This window comes from Talpa occidentalis, unplaced genomic scaffold (genome assembly GCF_014898055.3).
Source record: "Talpa occidentalis isolate TD23 unplaced genomic scaffold, MPIMG_talOcc4v2.1 talOcc4.7, whole genome shotgun sequence".
Lineage (NCBI taxonomy): Eukaryota > Metazoa > Chordata > Mammalia > Eulipotyphla > Talpidae > Talpa > Talpa occidentalis.
The window spans coordinates 128,303,109-128,327,406 of record NW_023605083.1 but is presented as its reverse complement, the minus strand read 5'-3'; the positions used below and the strand labels follow the sequence as shown (position 1 = coordinate 128,327,406).

General features: G+C 41.7%; 1 protein-coding gene across 2 annotated transcripts in view; it reads right to left on the bottom strand.

Moving 5' to 3' along the window:
• MAP2K6 (mitogen-activated protein kinase kinase 6) overlaps window positions 1-23,541 on the bottom strand; it is a 117,246-nt gene extending 93,705 nt beyond the window's left edge. Inside the window, exon 1 of one of the 2 annotated variants that reach the window (XM_054689658.1) lies at window positions 23,227-23,541. In XM_054689658.1, coding sequence (XP_054545633.1) covers window positions 23,227-23,242 — 16 coding nt within the window. In that variant the 5' untranslated portion in view covers window positions 23,243-23,541. The remainder of the gene's footprint in view (window positions 1-23,226) is intronic. The other variant, XM_054689659.1, reaches the window with a different exon arrangement.
• Window positions 23,542-24,298: the final 757 nt, after the last annotated feature.

Genomic DNA, 24,298 nt, shown 5'->3' with positions numbered 1-24,298 from the left:
GAGGTACTCAGTCTCAAGGGCAAGTGCATGAAACTGGTCCTTAGTCATCATTCTCTCTTTAGTTCTGACTCTCGTCCTCTGAATGGTGAATAACACAAGAAGGGGTATATGGTTCAGAGGATATTCCTAGGATATACAGAAGGCAGTATTGAGCACTGCCACAGACAGGTTGGAAAACCCTACTGAAGTCACTTGGCCAAGAAGATGCAACTACATAACCTCCATGGTGCCTTCCATCACCAGTCTCTGATGCTGCGACTCTAAGTTCAAGAAAGTTCACAAAGGAAATAACAAGTTGAAATGACAATAGATTTCTGATCAGAAACAACAGAGGATAAAAAGAAATAGCACAATATTTTTCAAGTGCTGACTGAAAGAACTCAATCAACACAGGATTATATATGCAGAGAAACTACCCACTGGAGATAAAGGAGAAATCAAGACATTTCAAATAAAAGGAAACTATGATAGCTTATCGCCGAATGACCAACCTTAAAAGAATGGCTAGAAGAAGTTCTCTAAAGAGAAAGGAAATGATAAAATAAAGTCAAGTGAGTCATAAGATCAGCCTTAAAGCATGTGCAGAAAGCAGGTGTCAGACAGGGGGATGTAGGAAAGAATGGTGGTGATGAGAAAGAGCCAGAGAGGGCCACTGTCCCACCCAAGAGGAGAGGACACTTGTATGGGGTAGGGTTGACGGGTAGGGCCACAAAAAGAGCTGGCCCAAGATGCAAGCTTAACACAAAAAGACCATTAGAAGGGGCGGAGTTGGAAAAAAGAGGGAATACAGGGAAGTGGGGTGGAGGATGGGGTAAATTTAGGTCTATACAAGGTAAAGATGACATCAGTTAAGAGAAGTGCTGGCTCTGGGATGGAAAATAGTAGGGTTCAAATTCTGGCACCACAAGGTACTAGCTGATATGTCCTGGAGATGTCATTTGACCTCCCCCAAACTTCAATTCTCACATCACTAAAATGGAAGTAATAAACCTACTTTACATGCATTATCTCTCAGTCTTCTTGACCATCCCATTGAGAGCTTGAGGATCACAGACATCTAAAAAGTGCTAATGTTGTTATCATCAGAACAGATAAATCACTAAAAAGATAGGGGACTAGAGAGATGGAAGTTCAGAGCTAGCGACCTTGTCTTGGGTATAGACCAGAGGTGCAGGGGTTGAGAGGATTCACCAGAGACAGAGGGGGGAACAGAACAGGCAGATTGAAATACACTGCTGAGGGGAGCAGCAGGCAAGACAAGAGAGGTCTGCTGCGCCATGTGGGTCAGCTCCCTGGCCGGGGATCAAACTCAGACCTTAGCAGTGATGGTGCTGAAACTTAACCACTAGGCCACCAGGGAGGACCTGCAACTCTGCTAATGATAATGCAGAAGCAGTGATAAATGTAACCAAGTGACTGTTGGTGTGTTCCAATAAAACTTTATTTATAGACACAGAAACTTGAGCTCCATCTAATGTTCACAAGCCATGAACTATTTCTTGATTTTTCAAACCATTTGAAAATGTACAAAACGCTTTAGCTCATGGGCTGTACAAAAACACAGGCGTGGCCATAGTTTGCCAAGACCCGCCCAGCATAGAGTGGTTATGAGCTCTGGCGAAAGACATGTTGGAATGAGCGTGGGTTTTACTCCCGTAATTTACTAGGAGTGAAACTTCAGCTGTAAGTATTTAGTCTTCCCACATCTCCTCATTTACAGACTCCTCATTTATAAAATGTAGATAAAAATCATACCTAGCCCATACAGTTTTGGCGATGGTCAAATTGAGATAGAGCATGTAAAGGAGCTTAGCAGAGGGCCTGGTTCAAACACATGCAATTTGCAGCAACATGGATGGCACTGGAAGGGATCATGCTCAGCGAAATAAGCCAAAAAGAAAAAGAAAAATACCGGATGGTCTCACTCATAGCAGGAATCTAGAAAACTTAAATAAGGGACCAGGAAAATGAATATAAGAAAGTGAAAATCAAAATCAACAAAAACTATGAACCAGAGACACTTTTTGGGGGGTGGGGGGCGGGAGGGGAAGGATTGGGGTCAGAATGGGGCGTTTGCAATTGTATGGGGGAATATAAAAATAAAATTTAATATTTGAAAAAAAAAAAAAAAAAAAAAAAAAAAACAGCAAGCAGAAAACAGCAGGCCCAGGGGATGCAGGCCCACCTTTACTAACAACTAAGCAGGATCCAACTTTTGGGAACATCTGTTAAGCAACATGGTCCCCAGCCCCACAGCTACCAGGTGACCTGACTTTACAGGTGAGATCATCCTGAAAGTGGAACTCAGGGGTGCTGAAAAGTCCCCCGTCCTCTTGGAAATGTTTCCCCATCTCTTTCACCATGAGAAATATATTAGTTTTTAAAAAAGAAGAAAAGAGGGGCCTTCCTGGTGGCCTGGGGGTTAAGGGTTAAGTCTCAGCACTATCACCACAAAGGCCTAAGTTTGATCCCCGGCCAGGTTGCTGACCCACATGGCACAGCAAACCTCTCCTGTCTCCCTGCTGCTCCCCTCAGCGGTGGATTTCAGTAGATCCACCTGTTCTGCTCCCCACTCTGTCTCTGGTGAATCCTCTCACCCCCTGCACCTCTAGCCTACACCCAGTTATTCTACCCAGGAAAAAAAGAAAAAGAGAGAGGTATTACTTTGTTTTAAAATGTTCTCTACTTGAAGAATGCAAATTCCCTTGGATAAGATTTAATTAAGTTCTATTAGCTACACTTATATGTCATTTATCCACTACTTTTTAAGTGGTTCTCTAGACACCACATTTGATGAGAAATACAAAGAAGAAAAAAATGGGATCTGTTCATGCAATAGAATACAATTCAGCTATTAAAGAAGAAGAATGAGTATCGGGACTTGCTATAACATGGATCAACCTTGAAGACATTATGCTAGGAGGGAAAAAAAGATACAAATACCATATACTGTGTAATTCAATTCACAGGAAGTATCCAGAGCAGGAAAATCCACAGAGATAAAAAGTAGATTTTCATTGCCAAGAGCTAGGGTTTGGGAGGCTGGGGGTCAGAGGGGTGACAAATAGTGGGGGTGACAGTGTTCCTTCTGTGGGGATGAAAATGTCCTGGAATCAGATTGTGGGATGGTTCTGTGAACTTGTAAATAAACTAAAAACCACTCAACTGGGTACTTTGAATTTATTTCAGCGATGATTTTTATGTTATGTATATGTTGCCACAATAAAAATATATACATCTATAAATAAGTGCGTGAAGATTCTGCGGGTGGACAAGAAGTTCTCATTTGAGAAGTGAGAAGAAAAACTAAAGAAGAGAGAATGAATTCACCAAAGACCATTTAGTCCATTTTACAAGTCTGCATATGGCTGACCCTATATACTTGCTACAAATAATTGATTCCAAAGATATTTATTGAGCACCTACTATGTGCCAAGCACTCAGCCTGGTTCTGAGAATAAAACAGTAAACAAGAGGGAAAATTTTTCTCAAAATTTTTTTCAATTAGAATTAACCAGAGCAAAAGCTTGCTCCATTCATTTCTGTAAACATATGCTGAATAGTTACTGTAGAGCCCCTATTATAAAACAAACAAACAAATGAGAGCATTTTCTCATCAGTTCTCATTGTAAAACCGATGCCTAGGACATCCAACAGTGAGAAAAGAAGACAAATGTTCTTTGAAGCAAGAGAACCAAAGGGCTATGCTCTCAGAGGGGGTGAGGTTGGGGTGGCTGAAGCTCCAGGGAAAAAGACGGAATTTACATGAGATCTGTTAATTTGCAAACTTGTTATCTTTCCAGAGCTAGATCTCTGGAGAGGACAGAGAAGTAAGACAGCTGTTCACTTATTTTAAAGTGTTGTTTGCAGTCTAACAACCTAACACTGCTAGCAGCGCATCTATTTTTTTCTTTTAAATCAATTCCAAATGATTGGAATATATTCTAGCTGTTTTCTTATTCTTTTTTTAACTTTTAGGAACATCAGCTCTAAACCGACACATCAAGCTGACTCTGTCCACTTTTGAAGTCTTTATCACTTTCTTGGCTAGGTGTCCTCGTATTTACAACTCTTACACAAAGAGCAAAGTTCTTCCTCAGTCTCCATTATTTACCTTTTATTCTTAGCAGAGTGAAAATGGAGAAATGCACTTTGGAAAACAAGTAAAGAGTCCAGTTATACGTAAATTTAGGTTACTTTTGGAGTATGGCATAAAGAGCTAGTTTTCCCCAAATGTCTACCAAAGTAATAAATGTCTGGATGACTTTCTTAAGCCCAGGTGGATTGGAGGAAACACAAAATATTTGTCACTCTGCATCTGATATGTTCACCTTCTTAATGTCATGCTCCTGAGCTGTGCCCTCTGCCTGTATGCTCCACGTGTTTTAGTCTTCATGTAGTTCCACATCAAATTAGCCTTTCTTTAAAATGATAGGCAACAGTGACCAATGAGTTACGAGGACCTTAGATGAGGTAGAGAAGTTCACAAGTGTAGTTAAGAATATAGACAACTGGTTAATGTTTTTCCTTTGATCTGTTCCTAAGTTTGAGGTGAAGAACGACGCAAGTCTATGGATATAGACTTTGGCAATATTAAGTTTTCAAAAGTTGAAAAGCATCTCCCTGGTGGTCTGGGGGCTAAGTCTCAGCACTATCACTTCTGTGTATGGCCTGTATATGATTCCAGCCAGGGAGCTGACCCACATGGCGCAGCAGGCCTCTCCTATCTCGCCCCCTGCTCCCCTCAGCAGTGTATTTCAGTCGATTCACCGTTCTGCTCCCCACTGTCTCTGTGAATCCTCTCACTGCCCCCCACACCCCAGGCCTACACTCAGTTTCTGTATGCATAAATAAATGAAATTTAATTTGCACTCCGAACCATTCTGGACATTGGCTACCAATGTCCCCTGAGAGGGGACAGCGGAGTACAAAGGGTTAAAGAAAATAAAAGTCAAACAATAACACAAAAATAAGAAGAACTGCTTATGAAATTTAGAAGTGACCCCAGAGCCTTGCTTTTGCATTTCACTAATACCGAGGCACTCCCTCCAACACTTTTGTTAGACTCTGGACCCAGGGAACATTCTCCTCTTTCAGAGATCAGGTCTGGACAGTTAGAACTCAGAGGCTGGGGTGTCTATTGTGTAAAACATCCAGATGGCAGACACTCAAGAGAGTCGCGTTCACTTGACCTCATGGAGGAAGCAAGGAGGCAGAGCACAGCAGTTCCTGGGTCTTGGCAGGCAGGAATGTCAAGTTAGTTAGCTACCCAGCAGGGTGGGAAGCATGCCCATATGAATGAAAACCATATCATCAGACCTCGAGGCACGCCCTATGGAATAGAGGCAAGTGCAAGTTGGGGAGATGCCAACAAAATGTCATAATGAGTTGAGTCATCAAGTGGTAGTTAAAGAAACTATGTTTAGTGTTAATCAAGCCACGGAAAGGCTCTTCCCTTCAAAGACTGATAGGTATTTTTTCCTAACTGATAAACTTAGTTGTAGACTTGCCAAAGGAAAGCTCACCAATGCCAATTTGGCTCTCCATTTCACACTGAGCTCAGAATATTAACAAGACCTGTTGCTAAGGGATATAGATGCATAGCTGAGTCTAAAATACAAAATTATATGAATCTAGCGGCTGGAAGAAACCCTCTGTTGGTAATACTTCATGCCACGTCTCTGCATCAGGGAATGAGTGGCTTCTGAATTGCAAGGTCTTCCATATTCGGCCCCTGTGTATTTCTCCCACCTCACTTCACATCTCTGCTAAATGATACCTGACTTGCCGCCCACCCAGAGGTTGAGGACTGCCTGGACATTTTGTACCATTTCACACTGCCCTGCAGACCGCAGCTGAGTCTGCCTGGACTCCTTAACCCTGATTCTGACTTCCCCACTCATTTTCCAAGGTCCAAGTAGTTAATCATTTTCCTATGAACTATTGTTAAATCAAAAATGTTGCTACACTGTTCGTGTCCCATTAGAATGTGAGCTCCTTGCAAGTACGAACCAGCTCTCCGCACTCGCCTGATGTCCAGACGTGAACCCCATAGAGGAGCATCTAGCCAAAGTTCAAGGAATGAATGAATGGGTGGATGATGCATATGAGACCCAGTCAGTCACCTGATGGCCAAGTGCATAAGCAGGGCCCAATTTCCACCATGCTAGTGCTCTGGTGTGTTTTGTATTTTGAAGTCTTAAAAGTTAGTTTCTGTCTTTGTAGGAAGAATAGGAAAACTCCCTGGAAATCAAAAGCTCAGTATCAAGATGCTCTTGGGATGCTCAGGTGTGAGCGCCAGGAGGTCTGACCTCCAGACCCAGCTCACCACCACCTGGTTTTTCCAGTTATTTGATTCCTGTTGGTCATCATTGCCTCATCTATAAAAGGAGGTGCTGAGACTAGGTGATTTTTAAGGTCCCTGCTCCATATAATATTCCACGATTCTAAACTCTTATCTTAATGTCTTGCTAAGTCTGTATTGCCCAGACTTTACACTACATACACTTGGGCAACTGTCACATCGTGAAAGAGTTCACCTCACCCTTTTCACTTACCCACTGGGGAGAGCACCAGAGTGCCATCTCTGTGTTGGTCAAGGACATTGACTCAATTTGTTCACCAGATGACATTATCGCTCTTTTTCCCTGTTCTGGTGGCCTCCTTATAAAGGCAAACGGCCCCAGAAAAAGGGCCAGGGTATATAGTCTGACCCTCTTCTATTCACTCAGAATATAAGAGGATCTGAGATGGTGCATCTCCTTCCTTAAAACCAAGACATTTATGAAGAGCATGAAAATTTTTAAATGATAGAAAATGCCACAGATCATAATATTGTCAAATCTCATTCGAGTACACATCTCAGCAGTCATATACACTGTTCTCATTTTTTCATGTATTTCCTTCCAGTCTGTTTAGAAAGCCAAGCCATGTCTGTCTCCTGTGTGTCCTCTTCTCAGATGACCTGTTTCTACAGCACCTCTGCGTAGGCAGTGGGCCACGTGGTTGACGGTCAAGGATGCAAGAACAAACACCTGACTCAGATGCAGCCAATCTGGCAGACACGTCTCATCAGATGCTTTTTATTTCTTTTGAGAGAGAGAGAAATTGAACTTAGACCAGACTCTAACTATCCAAACAATGGTGGATAGTGAAGTCACAGAGATGCAGGACTAGCAGGTCTTTTAAACCACATGCATATTGATGAGTGAGCAAAAGCATAATCTGCAGGGGAAAGCAGAAAAGAGTCTCTGAGATAAGCAGCATGAAGGTGCCTGCAAAGGGAGAGTGAAAAAGAGGGGGTGAGAAAATGTATCACAGCCCCCCTCCCCACTATGCAAAAGTACAGCACTCTTTGGTAAGTCAAAATGGCTTAAAGGGAAGAAATAATTACCATTAACTTACATGGAAAAGCTCTTGAGTGTTCCTAGATGCCAAAGAGAAACTAGCAAATAATACCAAATAATATATAAAACCTAAAACAACAACCAACATATAGTAAAAGCAGCAATGGGATAGGCGAGGCCACTCTCACCCCTGTCTCTAGAATGGCTGTTGCAAAATCAACATTGATGCACCTTTCACATTTGGTCTTTTGGCTTAAAAATGAAAAATCCGGGCCTCCGTGGTGATGCAAGGGGTTAAGCACCGCACTATGAAGCAATTTGCAGCCTCTGCAGCACGAGTTCGATCCCCGGCTGGCCAGGGAGCTACCCACATGGCACAGCAGACCTCTCCTGTCACGCCCGCTGCTCCCCTCAGCAGTGTATTTTAGTCAGTCTGCCTGTTCTGTTCCCCACTCTGTCTCTGGTGAATCCTCTCACCTCCTGTATCTCTGGCCTGTACCCCGGCTCTTGTGTGCATAAATAAATAAATCTTAAAAAAAAAAGTGAAAAATCCTCATTGGACTTCTTGCAGTTAGTGAAAACAGGTACTAAGGTAAAAATAATAATAATAACAAGTCCTTTGTAAAAGCTAAGAACATAACAAGAACTTTCAGAAAGTGGGGGATACTTGGACACAGTTCCCACCAGGCTAGGGTGTATCTCCTGCAACTGGACTCGATAAAATCCTGCCTAATATTTTACTTAAGGCAAAACAAAAACACATACAAGCACACATATGTGTAATCACTCTATATATTTATCCTCATTATTCCCAAACCAATGATATCACGCCCTCTTTATAACCTATCTTACCAGGTAGGTGTCTGCTAAATTATTCCCTTATATGCAGTAAGGGTGTTTTTATTTTTCATTATTTCTTTAAATTTATATATTTTTTACATCATTGTTCATTTTTAAACAATATTTGCTTCCCCCCACCCCCTCAGGTGTAGTCCCCATAGAGTTTCCTTCCCCAATGCACCTGTGCACCGTCACCTCAGTTCCTTGTGCTTCTCCCTCCCTAACCCTAATCCCTCTCCCTCTTCTTCCCCTGCAGGATGTCTCTGGTTTATAATTGTCTGTTTTTGTTTTGTTGTGTTTTGTACTGTTGTTATTTTTCTCCCTTGATGTCTTATTTGGTTCTCCTATATTCCTCCTATAAGTGAAACCATCCGATATTTTTCTTTTTCCTTCTGACTTATTCCACTGAGCATAATTCCTTCTAGCTCCTATTTCTCACTATTTTAACATGGCAATTACATAGTGAAAAACATGAACTTTGGCATTTAAACGAGCGAGAATCAACCTCCAGCTCTGCAACCACCAGCTGTATGAGCTTGGGCAAGATATTAACTTGAGTTCCAATTTTCTCCTTCATAAAATGGGGATCATTTTCCCTACTCTCAGGTTTTCATACAGAGCTCACCAGTGCTCATCACAAAGCCTGGCACACAGTAGGTGCAGGAAAATCACTTGCTGTAACAGGATGGATGCTCGTCAATGGATATGCCGATCAAAAGGAACAGAAATTGTACAGGTTCTTGATACTGCCCTTGCCTGGGTGGAGACTCATCTCCACACCCCCTTGCAACACAACAACACAACACTTTACACTTTACAACCACTTTACAACACAACAGCCCAGGAGCTTTCCTCCAGTTCTCCGGTGCCTTTTTCCAGCTTCACCTTGGAGCTAGACGGCAAGACGGTTTTTCACCAGAGACATTGTTCACCTCCTAACCTGAGCGAGGAAACCAGTAGTTGGTTTGAGTCTTAAACCCAGTGGCCTGACAATCCAGCTGATTCACTATTTCCTGTTTTCCTCTGCCTCTGTGGGGCTCACTTAGCCCTGTGCAGGTTCTCAGCATGGAGATAAGTCTGGGCTCGTTTCAAACAAGCCCCAAACAAGTTTCTGTTGCTCTTTTCTTGCCTATCCTTCAACACCCAAGCTCGCCAGGCTTCCGATGAGTGCATCACCCCACAATTGCCAGGTGAACCAAAACTCTTCTGAAGCTGAAAGAAACAGGTGAGGTGGATATTCCTTGTACGCATGGCTAATATGGAATAAAACTACCATTCGTGCCTGGATCCTACGCCCTGGTTTCGCGACCACTTTCACTCTCTGAGCGCTGTTTTCCAACTTACCTCCCTGCTTATGACTTCTCTCTTTTCATCTCTCTTCTGCTGCCCACCTGCCCTGTGACCTGAGTCACCTGTCCCAGGACCACCACCCAGCACTGAGATATCTTACCTTCCAGCAACCTTTTCTTGGTTGCCTGCCTGGGTCCCTGCACTTGAAGCAGGCCGCCATCCACACCCTGGCCAGACAATGTGACAGATGATGGAGGTCTGTTCTAAACTAGGAAAGTTCCTATCCTTTGACCTTCCACCCAACTACCTCGTACAACATGTCCTGACAGTTTCATCCTTCCTTGTCCCCACTTACTCAAGCTCAACCTGGTTTTTTTATACATCATTTTGTGCTCACCAAACTCAGACCATATAAAGAAGATAAAGCTGCCTATTAACTCTAATAAGTATGCACACAGCTGAAAAGATCTTTTCTTAATCATCAATATTGTAAGAGCTTGCTAACACTTGAGTAGCTACTCTTTTTTTTTTTTTTTTAAGGCTTACAGGCCTTTTCTAAAAATAAGTTTTGCCTGGCTACAGATCCTTGGTTCTTACTCACTCCCATTCGGAACTCTTAAGCTTTATTCCATTAGGACTAAAACCATTTGTTACACGGGGAAGGATGTCCCCTCCCCCCAACCTGCACGCTCAAGCTCCACCTCTGTATCTCTGCACCAAAGCTGCCCGTGATAAGCCCTGGGAGAATTTTGCAAGCTCATTGCCACTAAACACTAATTAAGTTTTGGGGATCCATGCAGCAATGGCGTGTGTGTCTGTGCATGTGTGTCTGTGCATGTGTGTCTGTGCATGTGTGTGTGTTCTAACAATACCCCGCAGTCTAGACGAATTCAGTTTGTCATTCACAAGAGAGGGAGTTAGAAGAGTGAGCAGGTAAACAGCTTAAGGACCAGATGGCCAGTGTTTTATTTTACTGGCTTATTTTCCTGAGAACAACTACAGCTAAAGTTCCATTCTACCGAGTTAACATCTTCCCACTATAGACAGATTTTCCCGGTGTCCCTATGTTGTCAATCTCGTCCCCTGGAGTGGTACCTGCAGGGTAAGGTAAAAAGTATCAGGCTTTTCTGCCCTCCCGCCATTAGGATAGATGAGGGAACCCTGTGGTCCTGAATGCATGCCTGATGGCGGGCACCTGCAGTGGGCACACCTGGGCTGAGAGACTGAGTTTATAAGGGCGGCATCACAGGGACACCAGCAAAAGCCAAGAATGAACAGAAGCCAAGAGAGAGAGAAAGAGAAGGCCGGAGAGCCCAGATAGAGTGAAGATTTGCTGGGGGCTGGGAGGACGGCCAGCCTCCCGGCCCCCCAGCACCCCTGCCTGCCATATGCCTGGTAAATCTAAATAAAAGACCTGCAAAAGCCACTGAGGACTCTGACTCCTCCTTTACCCGTTCTGCTGGATCATGGAAAATCTGCTCCATGTCCTTCCTGCTCCTACAGTACCCTAGCTGCACCTTGTACCAAAACGTAGGTGCTAGGTACGCACCAAAACATCAGCACGAGCCTGCTGATGTGCTTGTCTTCCCACATGAAGGGCTAAACTGTGACCACCCCCCTCCACACTCCCATGTTGTAGACTTAACCCCCAGTACCTTAAAATGGGACCTGGCTGGGGACTAAGGTCATTGCATATTCATTGGAGATGCTGAAGTCGTACAATCCAAAACGACGGTGTAGCAAAAAGGGGCAATTTGTCCACAGGCACATACACACAGAGGGAGACTGTCATATGATCACGAAGGCAGAGAGCTGGGCAATGCATCTACAAGCCAATATCAAAGACGACCACAAACCAGAAGCTTAGGAGAACAGCCCGGAACACATTCTCCCTCACTGGGGAATGAGGAGTGGTTCGGGAGGAATCGATTCTGCAGCCATCCTGATCTCAGGCTTCTGGCTTCCAGAACTGGGAGACAGTAAATTTCTGTTGTAAGTCACCCAACTTGTGGTACTTTGTCATGGCAGCCTTAGCAAGCTAATCCATCCTACTAGACTGAGCTTCTTGAGAGTAGAGATTGAATTTTATTCATCTTCATATTCACCCAGCACTGCCCAAGGCAGATTATTTAATTGCTGGTTAAATGCAACCAAGATACATAGGACTCCCCACCCCGACCCCACCAACTTGACCAGCTGTAAGCATTATCCTTAGATACATTATATTAGGGGGAAAAAGTGAAATCTGGATGCAAAAAGTCATTAGAACCCTAATGTATCAAAATGACTCAATCTCATCAATTTCAAAATTAAATCTGCATGTTTTCCTACTTTATCCATAAAAATAAAAGCTCACTCATAAACAAAGTTGCAAGCAAGAAGACCTGGCAAGCCACTGGCATGAATGGGTGGAGCTGGCAGGTTCTAGCTACCTGGCTGGATTGGTGCTCTCTCTAATTGCATGGCAAGGAGGGACCACAACTGACCTGTGGCTTAGCCCTTCTGACGGGGCCAGGGGTGATTCAGTCCACCCTCCCTCCCCACTCCACTGGCCTTGAGTTGAATGAAGTCACTGAGGAGAAAAAAGGTGACTAAGTACTGGTTACACAAAGAAACAACCTATTGTGAGCTGTAGGTCACCATGTTTTTGAAACCAAGACAATGAAAGAAATTAATTTAATCTATTAATTAATGGTCTTCAATGTATTTATCTTTCAAATAGAATTTTTCTGAAATAAAAACATGCACACACAAAAATATATATAAACTCCCTTGCCAGTATCCAATATCAATGCTTTAGAAAGTAAGTTTGAAACAAAGAGCCTTCTGGAGTTCCACTCTTGTGGTAAGTGAAGCAAGAATTCAGAAGCATATTAAACAGTTTTCTTCCTCTTTAGCTGACTTCAGATGATTCTAGAAAAGGAAAAAAGCACTAAGAAATGGAAAAGGCAGGCTGGCAGGTTATAAAAAATGAAAATTGCAGCTGTGGCCAATACTCTGGAAAATATTCTCTGACCTCGGAGATGTTGATTATTGAGCTAACAGCTTGCGTCTATAATCACAGTGTGCCTATAAACCTGGTTGATATGATATAGCTGTTTAACTATTAACCTCTAACTTTCCTGGAGTTTCCACAATGCAGAAAACACCTAAAGGTATGAGATATAATTTTTCCCATTTACTAGCCTCGGGTGACCGTAAGCAGTAGCTATACTCTCTAGCTTGGTAAAAGAAAGGAGTCCTTACAAAACACGGGTAAGGTGTCTGACTCCAGATACTTGGCTGGGGCATTTTCTTTCTTTTGTTCTTCTAAGGAATTGTTCAACCAGCATTAACATTCTATTGCTGCCCCTAGATGTTTGAAGTCAAGATTCCTTCTACATACCTACACTGGATCTAGAACACGATTTCCTCATCAACACTGAAAGTCATGTTGATACTTGCAAAAACTTCCCTGATCTCTCTCATTCATAGGATCTCCCAACTGCTAGAATCTCTTGTGAGCATATAAAGGATTCCACCTTGTATTCTACACATTTCTGGCCTTTCCTTATCTTTACCAGATAAGCTCCTGAAGGGCTGGAGGAAACGAAAGTGAAGTAAAGGTATGCTTATGGCGAGCTGACTACAGGACAATGTCTCAAACCTAGACAGAAGTGCAGTCAATAAATATTTACTGAATAAGTGTATGGTAAGCACTACCCAAAGCATGTGGGTAGACACACACAACTATACACACATGCACACACACCCATACACACATACATGCACACACACAGACATGCACACACACACATGCACACAATATCTTCTTGCTTAATTTTCATAACAACCTGGTGAATGTATGTTCATCTCCCCTTTCAGCAAGAGATGAACCTGAAGCTAGAGATTAAGTAGATTCGCCAGGGCTCAGAGATGGTTAAGTGCAAGAGTAGATGAGAATGTATTTCTCTCCAATTCTACCTAGCACAGGATCTTAAACAATAACAATCAATCAAAAACGTATTTGTTGAATTGATCTGAACAAACCCCTTATCCAAGTTTTCTCTTTCAGTTTGCTCAGAGTCTTTGAGGTTATTTCCTTCAAATAGCAAAAGAGTGTGGACTCAGGAAGTAAGACCAAAAATGGAGAGACTATGCTTGTTTTCAGCTATCACAGAAAGGTTACCTCTGCCCATCCACTATAAAATAATTCCCAAGCTCTCTACCATTCTGCTCCCACTGGTTCTCCAGACACTAGCCTCAACTATCATCCTTCCCTATGTGACTGGAGGAGGGAAATTAGTGGAAAAGAATAAATAACTTGTCACTCGACCTCCAGACCATCTATTCCCATGGCTTCAGCTTGGCACCATGGGAAATAACTGAGCATAGACACCACTGCTCTGCACTGGTTGAAACCCAAGAGAGAATTTATTGATCTAAAAGGAAATCCATGTCCAAGCCCCTTACCTCTGACCACAAAGAGGTGACTAGTTTCTTCCACATAGGGAAAAAAACCAGGGAAGACGTGGGTTCATTCACCATTTCAAGGAATCTGCAGTTGGTACAGTTACATAGAAATAACCAGGAAGAGAGGAAGTCACTAACCAAAGCAGGGATTGAAGTCTTCCCCTAGCTAGATATGGTGCCAAACTGCTATGTCCTCATTCTTTTTTAAAAACATTTGGACTTAGGTGTGTAAAGACACACAAAGTTTGGGTCTCCTCAATTACAGCCTCGTCAGCTAATGAAATCTATACTCATTGCTGTTGTTGAACATAAACTTCCTGTCTGCACAGACCAGTATCTATCAGTAAACCAAATGTAACAGCTTCCTTCTACCAACTGGCAGTTTCTACCTGGAAATCGACCTTACCAATCAGAATGAGTCAGAGTCCACCTCGTATGGTGACAAGACTTAAAGGAACATGTCCCAAGGAACCTATACATAGGTGGACCAGCTCAGGCCCTCTTACTAGCCTTCCCTGCAAGGATGCCCAAATTCCCAAATAATCCATTCATATTTTCTATCTCCAATCCTGTCTTTGGGGTAATAGATTTCATGAATGCATTAATTATATGGAATAGTCAGGAACTCGGGTTCTAGGGTCAGACAGAATTCTTGCTGCTATCGACCTGGACATCTAAGGCAAGCCCTTTTTGTCTCACTGGCCTCATTTTGCCAATGTACAAAAGGTGTTTCACTTCACCAGGACAACACTTGCAAGGAGAAGGAGAGCGGACATAATTCACACCATTGCTCAGCACAGCATCAGGAATATTGAAGGACTCCTCAACAGTGTTTTGCATCTAAGATGGAAGGAATTAGCACTTCCTTGGATGTGGCTTCAACCTACCTCGTTCTGGACATGCTGGGCACACCTGCATCCTACCAACACTACTGACTTCACATAGCTTCCATCCCCACCTCTTCTCTCCCTGCATTTTCTGAAACTTTACCATGACCTTCCCCCTCAATACCCATCACTGAAGTGACTTTGTGAGCAAAAACGAAACAACCATGCCCAAAGGAAAACCATACACCCAGGGGTGGGGGAGTTAATTTGATCAAATGGCTCTAACCTTTGTAGGAGTTGATAACCAAACACCTCTCTGGGTTAAGATGGAGGTTGTCTGACTGTAGAGGGGGCTTCCATCTTCACACAAAAGAAATAAGGGAAATGCTGAGCTGGGCCATGGTTGTAATCAACAAAGAGAGGGAAGGGTTGCAGCCTAAGAGCTGTTTTTAGTTTATTTGCTTTGCAAACAAAATGTAGGCTCAAGAAAAGAAGAATGAAGGTGCTAGAGGAAGAATTAATGAACAGCTTCTTAATGGGAGGGGAAAAAGGAAAAGAAATATCAAGCAAACAGGAAAAGTGGCAGCTGAAGGAAAGGACCGCAGGACGGGCTAAAGGACACCGGGGGCTTAATTCAGCGGAAATGAGCCACAGCTTACAAATCCCATAACTAGGAGGAACAGCACTCAGACATTTCCTGTAGGCTGGACCCGAGGGGTCACTGGCTGACGAGCGGGTGAGCAGTTGTCCAGGTTAACAAGTTCTAGTGAAAGTCAATAAGGAATGTAATATGGAGGCCCTGTCAAGAAAGGACTCCCTTGGGCCTCCTTGGTGGCCTACGGGTTAAGTCTTAATGCTATCACCAGGACAGCCTGAGTTTGATTCCCAGCCAGGGAGCTGACCCACATGGTGCAGCAGACCTCTCCTGTCTGGTCCACTGCTCCCCTCAGCAGTGTATTTCAGTAGATCTGCCGGTTCTGCTCCCCACGGTCTCTGGTGAATCCTCTCACTCCCACCCCCACATATCTCTTGCCTACACCCCAGTTCTTTGATGCAAATAAGCAGACTCCCAACTTTACAAAAAAAAGGAAGAAGAAGAAAGAAAGGACTCCCTTATTGTTTGCATAAAGTCATAAGGGACAAGGTCAACAAACTTATTTTGAAATAAGTAAAATTTTGGCTTTGGGAAATAGTCTCCCATAGGACTTTTTAAAAAGATTTATTTATTTATGCATACAAGAACTGGGGTGCAGGCCAGAGATGTGTGGTGGGTGAGAGGATTCACCAGAGACAGTGAGGAGCAGAACAGGCAGATCTACTGAAATACTGCTGAGGGGAGCAGTGGACCAGACAGGAGAGGTCTGCTGCACCATGTGGGTCAGCTCGCTGGCAGAAGATCAAACTCATGTTACAGTGGCTGGAGATAGTTTGACAGCGCCGTGTCATTAACGCCCACACCACCAGAGAGGACCAGGACTTTTCAACTCTGCCATTGTGGAGGGCAAGGCAGCCAGGGACAAAATAAAAATGAATGCGATTAGCTGTGTGCCAATAAAACTTTATTTGTAGACACTGACTTTGAATTTTACAGAATTTTCACAAGCTATGAAATGTTATTCTTTGGATTTTTTCCTCAATCTTTTAAAAATGTGCAAACCATTTAGGTCACTGACTGCCCTTAAAAACAGGTGGGGCTGGATTTGGCCCACCCATTACAGTTGCTGATACCTGATGTCCAGCCTGGGTCATGGGCTCAGACAGGCCAGCTTGCCACTTAGTGGCTTCTCCAGCCATGGCCTCAGTTTCTTCATTTGTAAATTAAAAGTAATGATATCTCCTCCCCATGGGTTTCTGTGGCATTCAAAAGCATGGTATATGAAAGATGATGATGTTGATTACAGCATTGGGTGTGTGGGTTGTGAATTGGGATCAACTTCTAAATCTGAGCTAATGGTTTGTTAAAAAAAATAAAGAAATAAAAAGGCTGAACCCCAATCCACTGAAGAAGGGACATACAGGCTAGAAAATATAACAGATGACAAGAGGTAGCATGTGTCTATGAATGCTTCAATTGCAGAACTTGGTTGAGAAAATTGCAAAGATGTGTGATGAACTTCATGTGTGTAGGTGATAATCTGAGTAGCCTCTAAATGTAGAAAGAGGGGGAATGATGAACCAAATTGTGGACCAGCTCAGTGAAGAAAGACTGGGGAGAGAGGATAGAGTCCCAGGAGTATGGGAACATTGGCAAAGCTCATGGAAGAATTGGGGAGCCCTTTTACTTGGGGGTTATCCGTGCAGAGCTCCATTCTGTTTCAAGACAGGCAACTGAAAAACTTTCAGGTTATCTCTGACAACCATTCAGAGGCTCCACAACAGAGGTAACTTACACATCAGTCCCTGACACCAGCACAGGCTAGAGGAATTCACTTCAATCCCATTCCACTGGACTCTAGAAAATTCATCTTAGTTCCACCTATTTTTAAAGAGAAAGTTAACCAAAGATCATGCAAGCTTAGCTGTTTCTAGGGCCTAGGTAGGAGAAATGACACCTCTTCCAGCCATCATCACTTGCTTTTTAATGCTATTTTTGCAACTTTCATAGTCAATGGGAATATTAATGCAAACAAGGAATACAGGAAGAAAAAAATGACATTATAATTTAATTACCACAAACCTTTTATGAAACATGGTGGGGGGGGGGGAAATGATAGGAATCCCCAATGATGAATCATATTTTCATTGCCAGACATGTATCGAGCACCTAGCACTTGCAGGCGTGATGCTAAAAGAGTGAGTGATGCAAAGATACATAAGAAATGTTAGCTAACCAGCAGGGGCTTTCAGAGATCACCCATAAAAGGCAAATAACAATTACGGTAGTTAAAACTTGCAGCTGTACAGTGTAGGCATTGAGAATTAAAATGAGATTATTTGCAAACTATCCTTTGGCAGAGAACTGGTAAGTAACCCACCACTGTGCTTCGTGTATCACCATTTCTTGGGCACAGAAGCTTTGCTGATTTTACCGTCATCTGCCCCCCTTTGCCTGCCTACTCCCCACAAAAACAAACAAAACCAAAAATGTGAAATATACTAAATAGTCTGAAAGACAAAAATGTTTCTATGCATGTAGTTCCCAGTGTTCGTGTGTGGTTCTGTGAAAAGAATGTTAGGACAGAAAATCAGGAGACTTAAGCTCTGCTCTGACTGTCTTCAGACAAACCATTTTCTTTCAACACCTCGATTTGCTCATGTGAAAAACGTAATGACTGGACGAAAAAACTCCTTTCAGCGCTCTAAATTCTATCACTTAATATCAGGATGCAAAAATAGGCACATTTACCAAGGAAGACTATTATGGCTGACTTATGTAACTCTGAGAAAGACAAAGTTGGTCTTAACCTTAACCCTGCTACCAAATTAATAAACTCTAGTAAGCCACCTTTGGTGATCAGGCTTTGCACATGACACTAAACAAAACCAAACCCAAAACTATCCTGCAGTAATAATACTACGTATTATTTATGAAACTAAAGAAAAACTACTTATGCCCGCAAAGATAACTGAAAATGAAGAAATGTCCAGAAATGAGTAACCTCCCAGGATGGAATTTTAATCAGATCATTACATTTTTCTTATTATTTTCATGCCAGTCTAGGTAGCTATAGACTGTATAAAAAATGAGTTTATAAAATATGTGAGGTTTATAAAAGGCATTTTGGTTAAATTAAAACTAGAACTCACCAGGGAATTAGATTGTTTAAATGCCTGCAACCCAATTTTCAAGCCACAATTACCTAAGCTCTGCAGTCTGGGAATTTTCTGGCCTAACTTTGAAAATAAATTGATGCCCAAATTAAAATTTCAAAGGTACAGTTTATGAGGAAAAAAGAAATTAAAACACATCAAACACAAATGTCAGAAGAAGTGGAAAATTAAACTTCTTTGTTACTGAAAAATACAAATGAGAGTAAAATAGTATAATACCTTTTATCGAACTGCCAAAGGTTTTTTAAATTCTTATGCCCAGGGATGAAGGGAAGTAGGCAATGCCTTTCGGGAAAGCAATTTATTTGGCAATATTTGTCATGATGCTTAAAAGGAGAGAATGGGCATTTGCAGACATTATTGATGGGAATAAAATTAGTGTCAGCTCTCAGGAGGGCAATTTGGCCATATATCCATGTATGCCCTGTGACCAAGACTTCCACTTCTAGCAATTCTTCCTAAAGAGATAATTGGACAAATGTACAAAGATATATGTTCAAGGCATTCCTTGCTGTATTATTTATAGCTGTAAAAGAAAATAGAAACTGTGATAATCCAATATAAAATTGATCAAATGGCTACATGCTTATAAATTAAAATTAGCAACTGTCTCAAATAACAAGGTAACTATATTGATACAGAAACATGTCCAGACTATATGATGGAGTACAAAGCATGTTGCAAAACAGCACAGAATGCAAAATAGCAGGTATACTGACCAGGTATATATTCACAAATGCATAGAATTACCAAAAAGTTAATGGTAATTAGCTCTGGGTAGTGTGACTTTGTGTGATTTTTCTTTTCTTATTGTGGATTTCTCATTGGTTTGATTTTTTTTTCACTTAGTATATATCATTTTTACAATAATAATAATAATAATAAAGGTATTTCTTAAAGGTGGAGAAGAGAATGGAGGTGGGCGAACTGGGTAACCATGACCTGTAGTTTTACATCCTAGAATTTAGTCGAAGGCCATAGTACAGTCAACAAATGTTTGAGTCAGGGTAACCTGATAATAGTCATAATATTGAAAGTTAATAAACATTAAGATTCTACTTCAACAAACACAATAGAATTGGATATTTTGAACACAGTGTATTAACTTGGAAACATTTCACAGCAGAGTAATAAGTAAAACAAATGGTAACTAAATAGATGCTGGTTTTTATATACATACTGGATCTATTCATGCACATTTAAGTAGAACAGAAAAAAGTCCCAATGAATATATGTCAAAGAATATACTGCTATAACTTGTGATTGTTATTGTCTATTTCCCTTCTCTTTACTTTCAAATAATTCTAGAAGAAACAAATATTATTGAGGCATTTTTTTAAGTTTTAAAAATATTCCTTATTGACCTTGTAGATGTTAAAATACTGGAATGTAGGTAACAATAGTGCTAACCTGTGAAAAATCAAGGGATGTGCCTCACTATTTTCTCTAACAAGAAATTCACCAGCAAGAGACCCCTGGTAGCCCCTGCAGCTGACAGGCACCAGGTGGTCAGGCACTGAATGCCACTGATAGGAAACCAGCTCAGGAATCCAGGTACTTATTCTGATTGTGTCCTGAGATGCACGGGGTTATAAAACATACTGGCTCAGATTACAGGCTAAGCATGACAAGTCCGTCTGGTACAACCTAACAAAGGAATTTACACAGAATGAGAAATTTACACATTTCATTTCCCAGGGTGGAAAGGTTTACAGAAGCAAAGAACCCACAGTGAGGTCAAGTTCTTTCCCCAGTGGTCTGCATGTTTCTGAATTATGCCTTATGCACATTTCTCATGCACATTTACCTGCCATTATATTAAACTAAGATAAATGAATATTTTTAGATCATGAATGGAGGGACGTGAGAAAGAGTGCTTCTGAACAGTCAAACTTTCTGCATATTTTCAGGTAAACTGGGAGATGCCAGACTGCACTCCTTCCCTGCCTCCCTCCCTTTTTTTCCCTCCCTCCCTCAGATCATTATGTCTGATAACAATAGTTTTTCTCTCCAGGGTAATGTAGATGACACATTTTTCCTGTAGCCTGTCTTCCTGTAAAGTGCAGGAATTCCTGCACTTTCTGGGTGCCCTTCCTGTTAACTTACATTTCAGATTTCCTCAAAAGGCATTCTACCACTTTAATATTTGAAAAATGTCAGCTCAACCCCAGGCAGCTAATATAAACAAGCTGAAAAGTATACCACCTAAAGTTACAACTGTGCAAAACAAAATTTCTTTTTAAGAAATCTTTCTCAGAATCTCACTGCTGGTGAGGCTGGAAAGGAGTAACCCAGTCCTTCCAGCTCCGAGGAGTCTGTAATTCTTTTGCCTCGGCTGTGCCTTAAATTAGAGGTCTGTAAAACCGAATTATAGTGATCTAGAAAGTTCGTAAAGGTCCCTGAATTGAACATGTGGTTAAATTCTTCAATACTATGAGGTTGTATCCACCTTTCACTTTTCCTCCCATTTTATTTGGTTAGAGTTTTCCAAAGAAGCTTGGTGCTGCAAAAAATGTCTTGGCCACTTGAGAAGACAAACTGAATTAATCCAATTCCACATTTCAAGGCCAGGCTTGGGTTCCTGGCCCATTTCTGAAATGATCCTCCACTTCTTCCTACCAATAATTTCCCTTTTGGACAGGAAATCTGTGTTCACACCACACTCACCTCCCAAAGGGGAACCAATTAAGAAAACTGTTTGGTTAAATCGAAATTGATTGGAAGAATCACCATTGCCTGGTCTGTTAAGGGCACATCCATAATGGATAAGTGCCATGCTAACATGTCTTTAGCTTCCCAACTCAAAACCTTGCTAACCTAGGAAAAGAGCTATTTTAGGAGGAAGCCAAAAAAAGAAGAAGAAGAAGGTGATTTAGTTTGGATCCTAAGGCCCAAAGATAAGATCACTGTAACATTACCTTCTTCATGCAAACAACCTCACTTCCCCCCAAAGGGATCAATTCCATTTCTAAATTCACTATCTATACATTTATTTGTGTTATTGTGATTCACACACATGTTGCTTTTACCAACCACATGGTAAGTTCCACGAAGAGGGCAATATTAAATATTTATTCATATGGCCCCAAATCTTATTCCCACAGATATATTCTACATATGTGTGTGCATATATCTTTATTAGATGTATGCATACGTGATCACATATACATATATAAATCATAATATTGAGATAGATATATATATATATATATTGACTTGAATGAGGAAACATACACCAAACACTAAGTAAGTAGACGTCTCTTCAACACATCAAAGCATGGAATGTTCCTTCTAAATTGTTATTTCTCTACTCCATCAGGAGATTGTAGGGTCCCCCTGGATTAAAGGAACACATCTGTACCCATAATGCCAATTACTAGGTTCTTCAGTCCTCTCAGTTTTCCATTCTCTCCAAACAGTAAAGCAAAGTCCTACTTTCAATACGTAGCACTGACTTCTTGGGCTGACATATATGAGTTCCATCAGGTAGAATTAAAAAGTAGTGTAACAATTCCAGAAGGAAAAAAAAAAGTGACAGAACACTCACTAGACATTTTCATTTCACCCGATCTACTCACGGAGTGACCCAAGCAGTCTAACACCTAGTGCCTCTAATTCTCCCATACATTCTCAGACAGCCAATGCTTTCTCTATGGTAAAGAGCTTGTTCTGAAACATGCCACTTAGGGTCCTAGAGGCAACTCACACCACCCCCTCAACTCTGATACCATGTCAGGAATTTTATTATTTTTAATCCTCTCCCCAGCAGGACGTGAAGTCTGCAAATACAAATGTGGAAAAAAAAAAAAAAAAGTTTTTAAGAAAAAGAAAAAAAAAGCCATAACCCTGAACTTCTGACCTATTAGAGCTAACTAAATATATGCAATTGCACACTTAAAAGATTTTACGATGATTGTCATTGAAATAGTGCAACCCCCCTGCCCGAGTTGGTACAATATTTAAAAGTACAGTTTTTTCCCCCAATATTCCCCCCGCAAAGCATCTCTTCAAAAGGAAGACATTAAACATTTATGTCCTCGTTACTGTTCTAAATACTGTGAACCAATAAGCAATTAGTGCAAAGTGCAAAATCTCGGAAGAGAAAGACTTTTTGTCTGCATTTTTGTAATATGCTATTATTCACACTTCACCTTTACTTCCTTTAGAAATCAAAAGTTGTCTAATGTTCCAGGCATTATCAATGGAAATTTAGCTAAATACTGACACGGAAACGGTTCAATACCAAAGAAATATAAAATTACATTAATTTCCTAATAGTTTAGCTCAAGTTTTACCTTTCATCTTCACCTACAGACTTTTAAAAAGTTTGTATTCCTGTTGCACATAAAATTAGTTATAATATGTGTGCATACTAAAGAATTGTACAATTATATAAAGCACTGCACATTTCGAGGCTACCAACCTGCTCAATCTCTCCTGACTGTGCAAAAGGCAAAAAGAGCTCAGTAATCCTAGCAGAAGAATGCAAATAACGTCAATGCACAGCTGAACTGCAAGCCCTGCCTTACAGGAACTCTCTGTGTCTGCAAAAAAAGACACATACTAAACAGGAAATGCAAGTGAGCTGTGGAAAACCTCAAACTTAAAAATGCAATCGTCAGACGAAAATTGCATCCATGCATTCGTAAATGCATGCACAACCCTTTGCATTTTTGCAAGTAATGCAAACAGACTCTTACCTTTCGACTGAGACATTTTCCCCTTTCCTTTGATGGGGGAGGGGAGCACAAAAGACTTTGCCTTGCTTCTCTTCTGTAGCTAGTTTTGCAACAAAGATGCAAGCTGCAGGCGTGCAATCTTCATGCAAGTGGAGTTCTCTTGACCGATGCAGCAGATGGACTTTCAGGGAATCAAGATGGAAATGCACACCTTGCAAAACAGACTGGAAAGTGATTTTTCCCCCAGTTGCAACGTTAGGGAAGGCTGTGCTGCAGCTACATGATGGGCCAGGGCTGGCAGCTAAAAGCTCCAAACTTGGAACTGAGTATCTTAGTGCGCAGACGTCCTTCCTGCGAGGCGCGCGGGGGCCTCTGGGTAATGTAGTCCCAGCCCGGAGTCCGCGGGGATCTGATTTAAGGAAACGTGGTCTCCCGGGTCACTGAGCTGGAAGGCTGGGTGCGACAAAGATTGAGCCCAGATAAACAAGTTAGGCAGGCACTCGGTAGCAAGTGCTGCGTGAAATACGGCAAGGCCAAGCTGAAGGGACTTTTTTGTTCTCGAAAAGCCCCTGAATCAGCGCTGAGTTGCGTTTGGTTAGCTGAAAAGCCTTTGGCTGCCTTAGGTCTGTTGAGCTGTTAGTGTTTGCAGGACAGCACCTGTTGCCCTGTTCTGCCTGTAGACGCTTTATCCTCACACCTCCATTTTACAAAAAAAAAAAAAAAAAACTTTTTCCTCGCTTGGAGCATTTGTTGGTGATTTGACTGGCCAGAGGTAAGGTTACCTTTGCATTGCAATGCAAAGAAAATGCAGAGTTTTATTTAGTAAGAAATGATCCAGGTCAATTATTTTCAAGAAACCTGACATTTAATACTGAAGGGAAGGAGGGAATTGGGGAGTTCTCATTTCTGGGAGGATTAAAGAGGAAGTTCTGTTTTTTGGATGTCAGAGCTAGCTTTATCAAAGCTACAGTAGACAGACGCCTTTCTCACCTGGGGGGCAGGAAAGTCCCTGGCCTGGGAGAAAAAGTGGGTGAGAACCATAAATTAACAAAGTCAAATATCTTGCAGATATTGAACAAAAGTAACAGACATT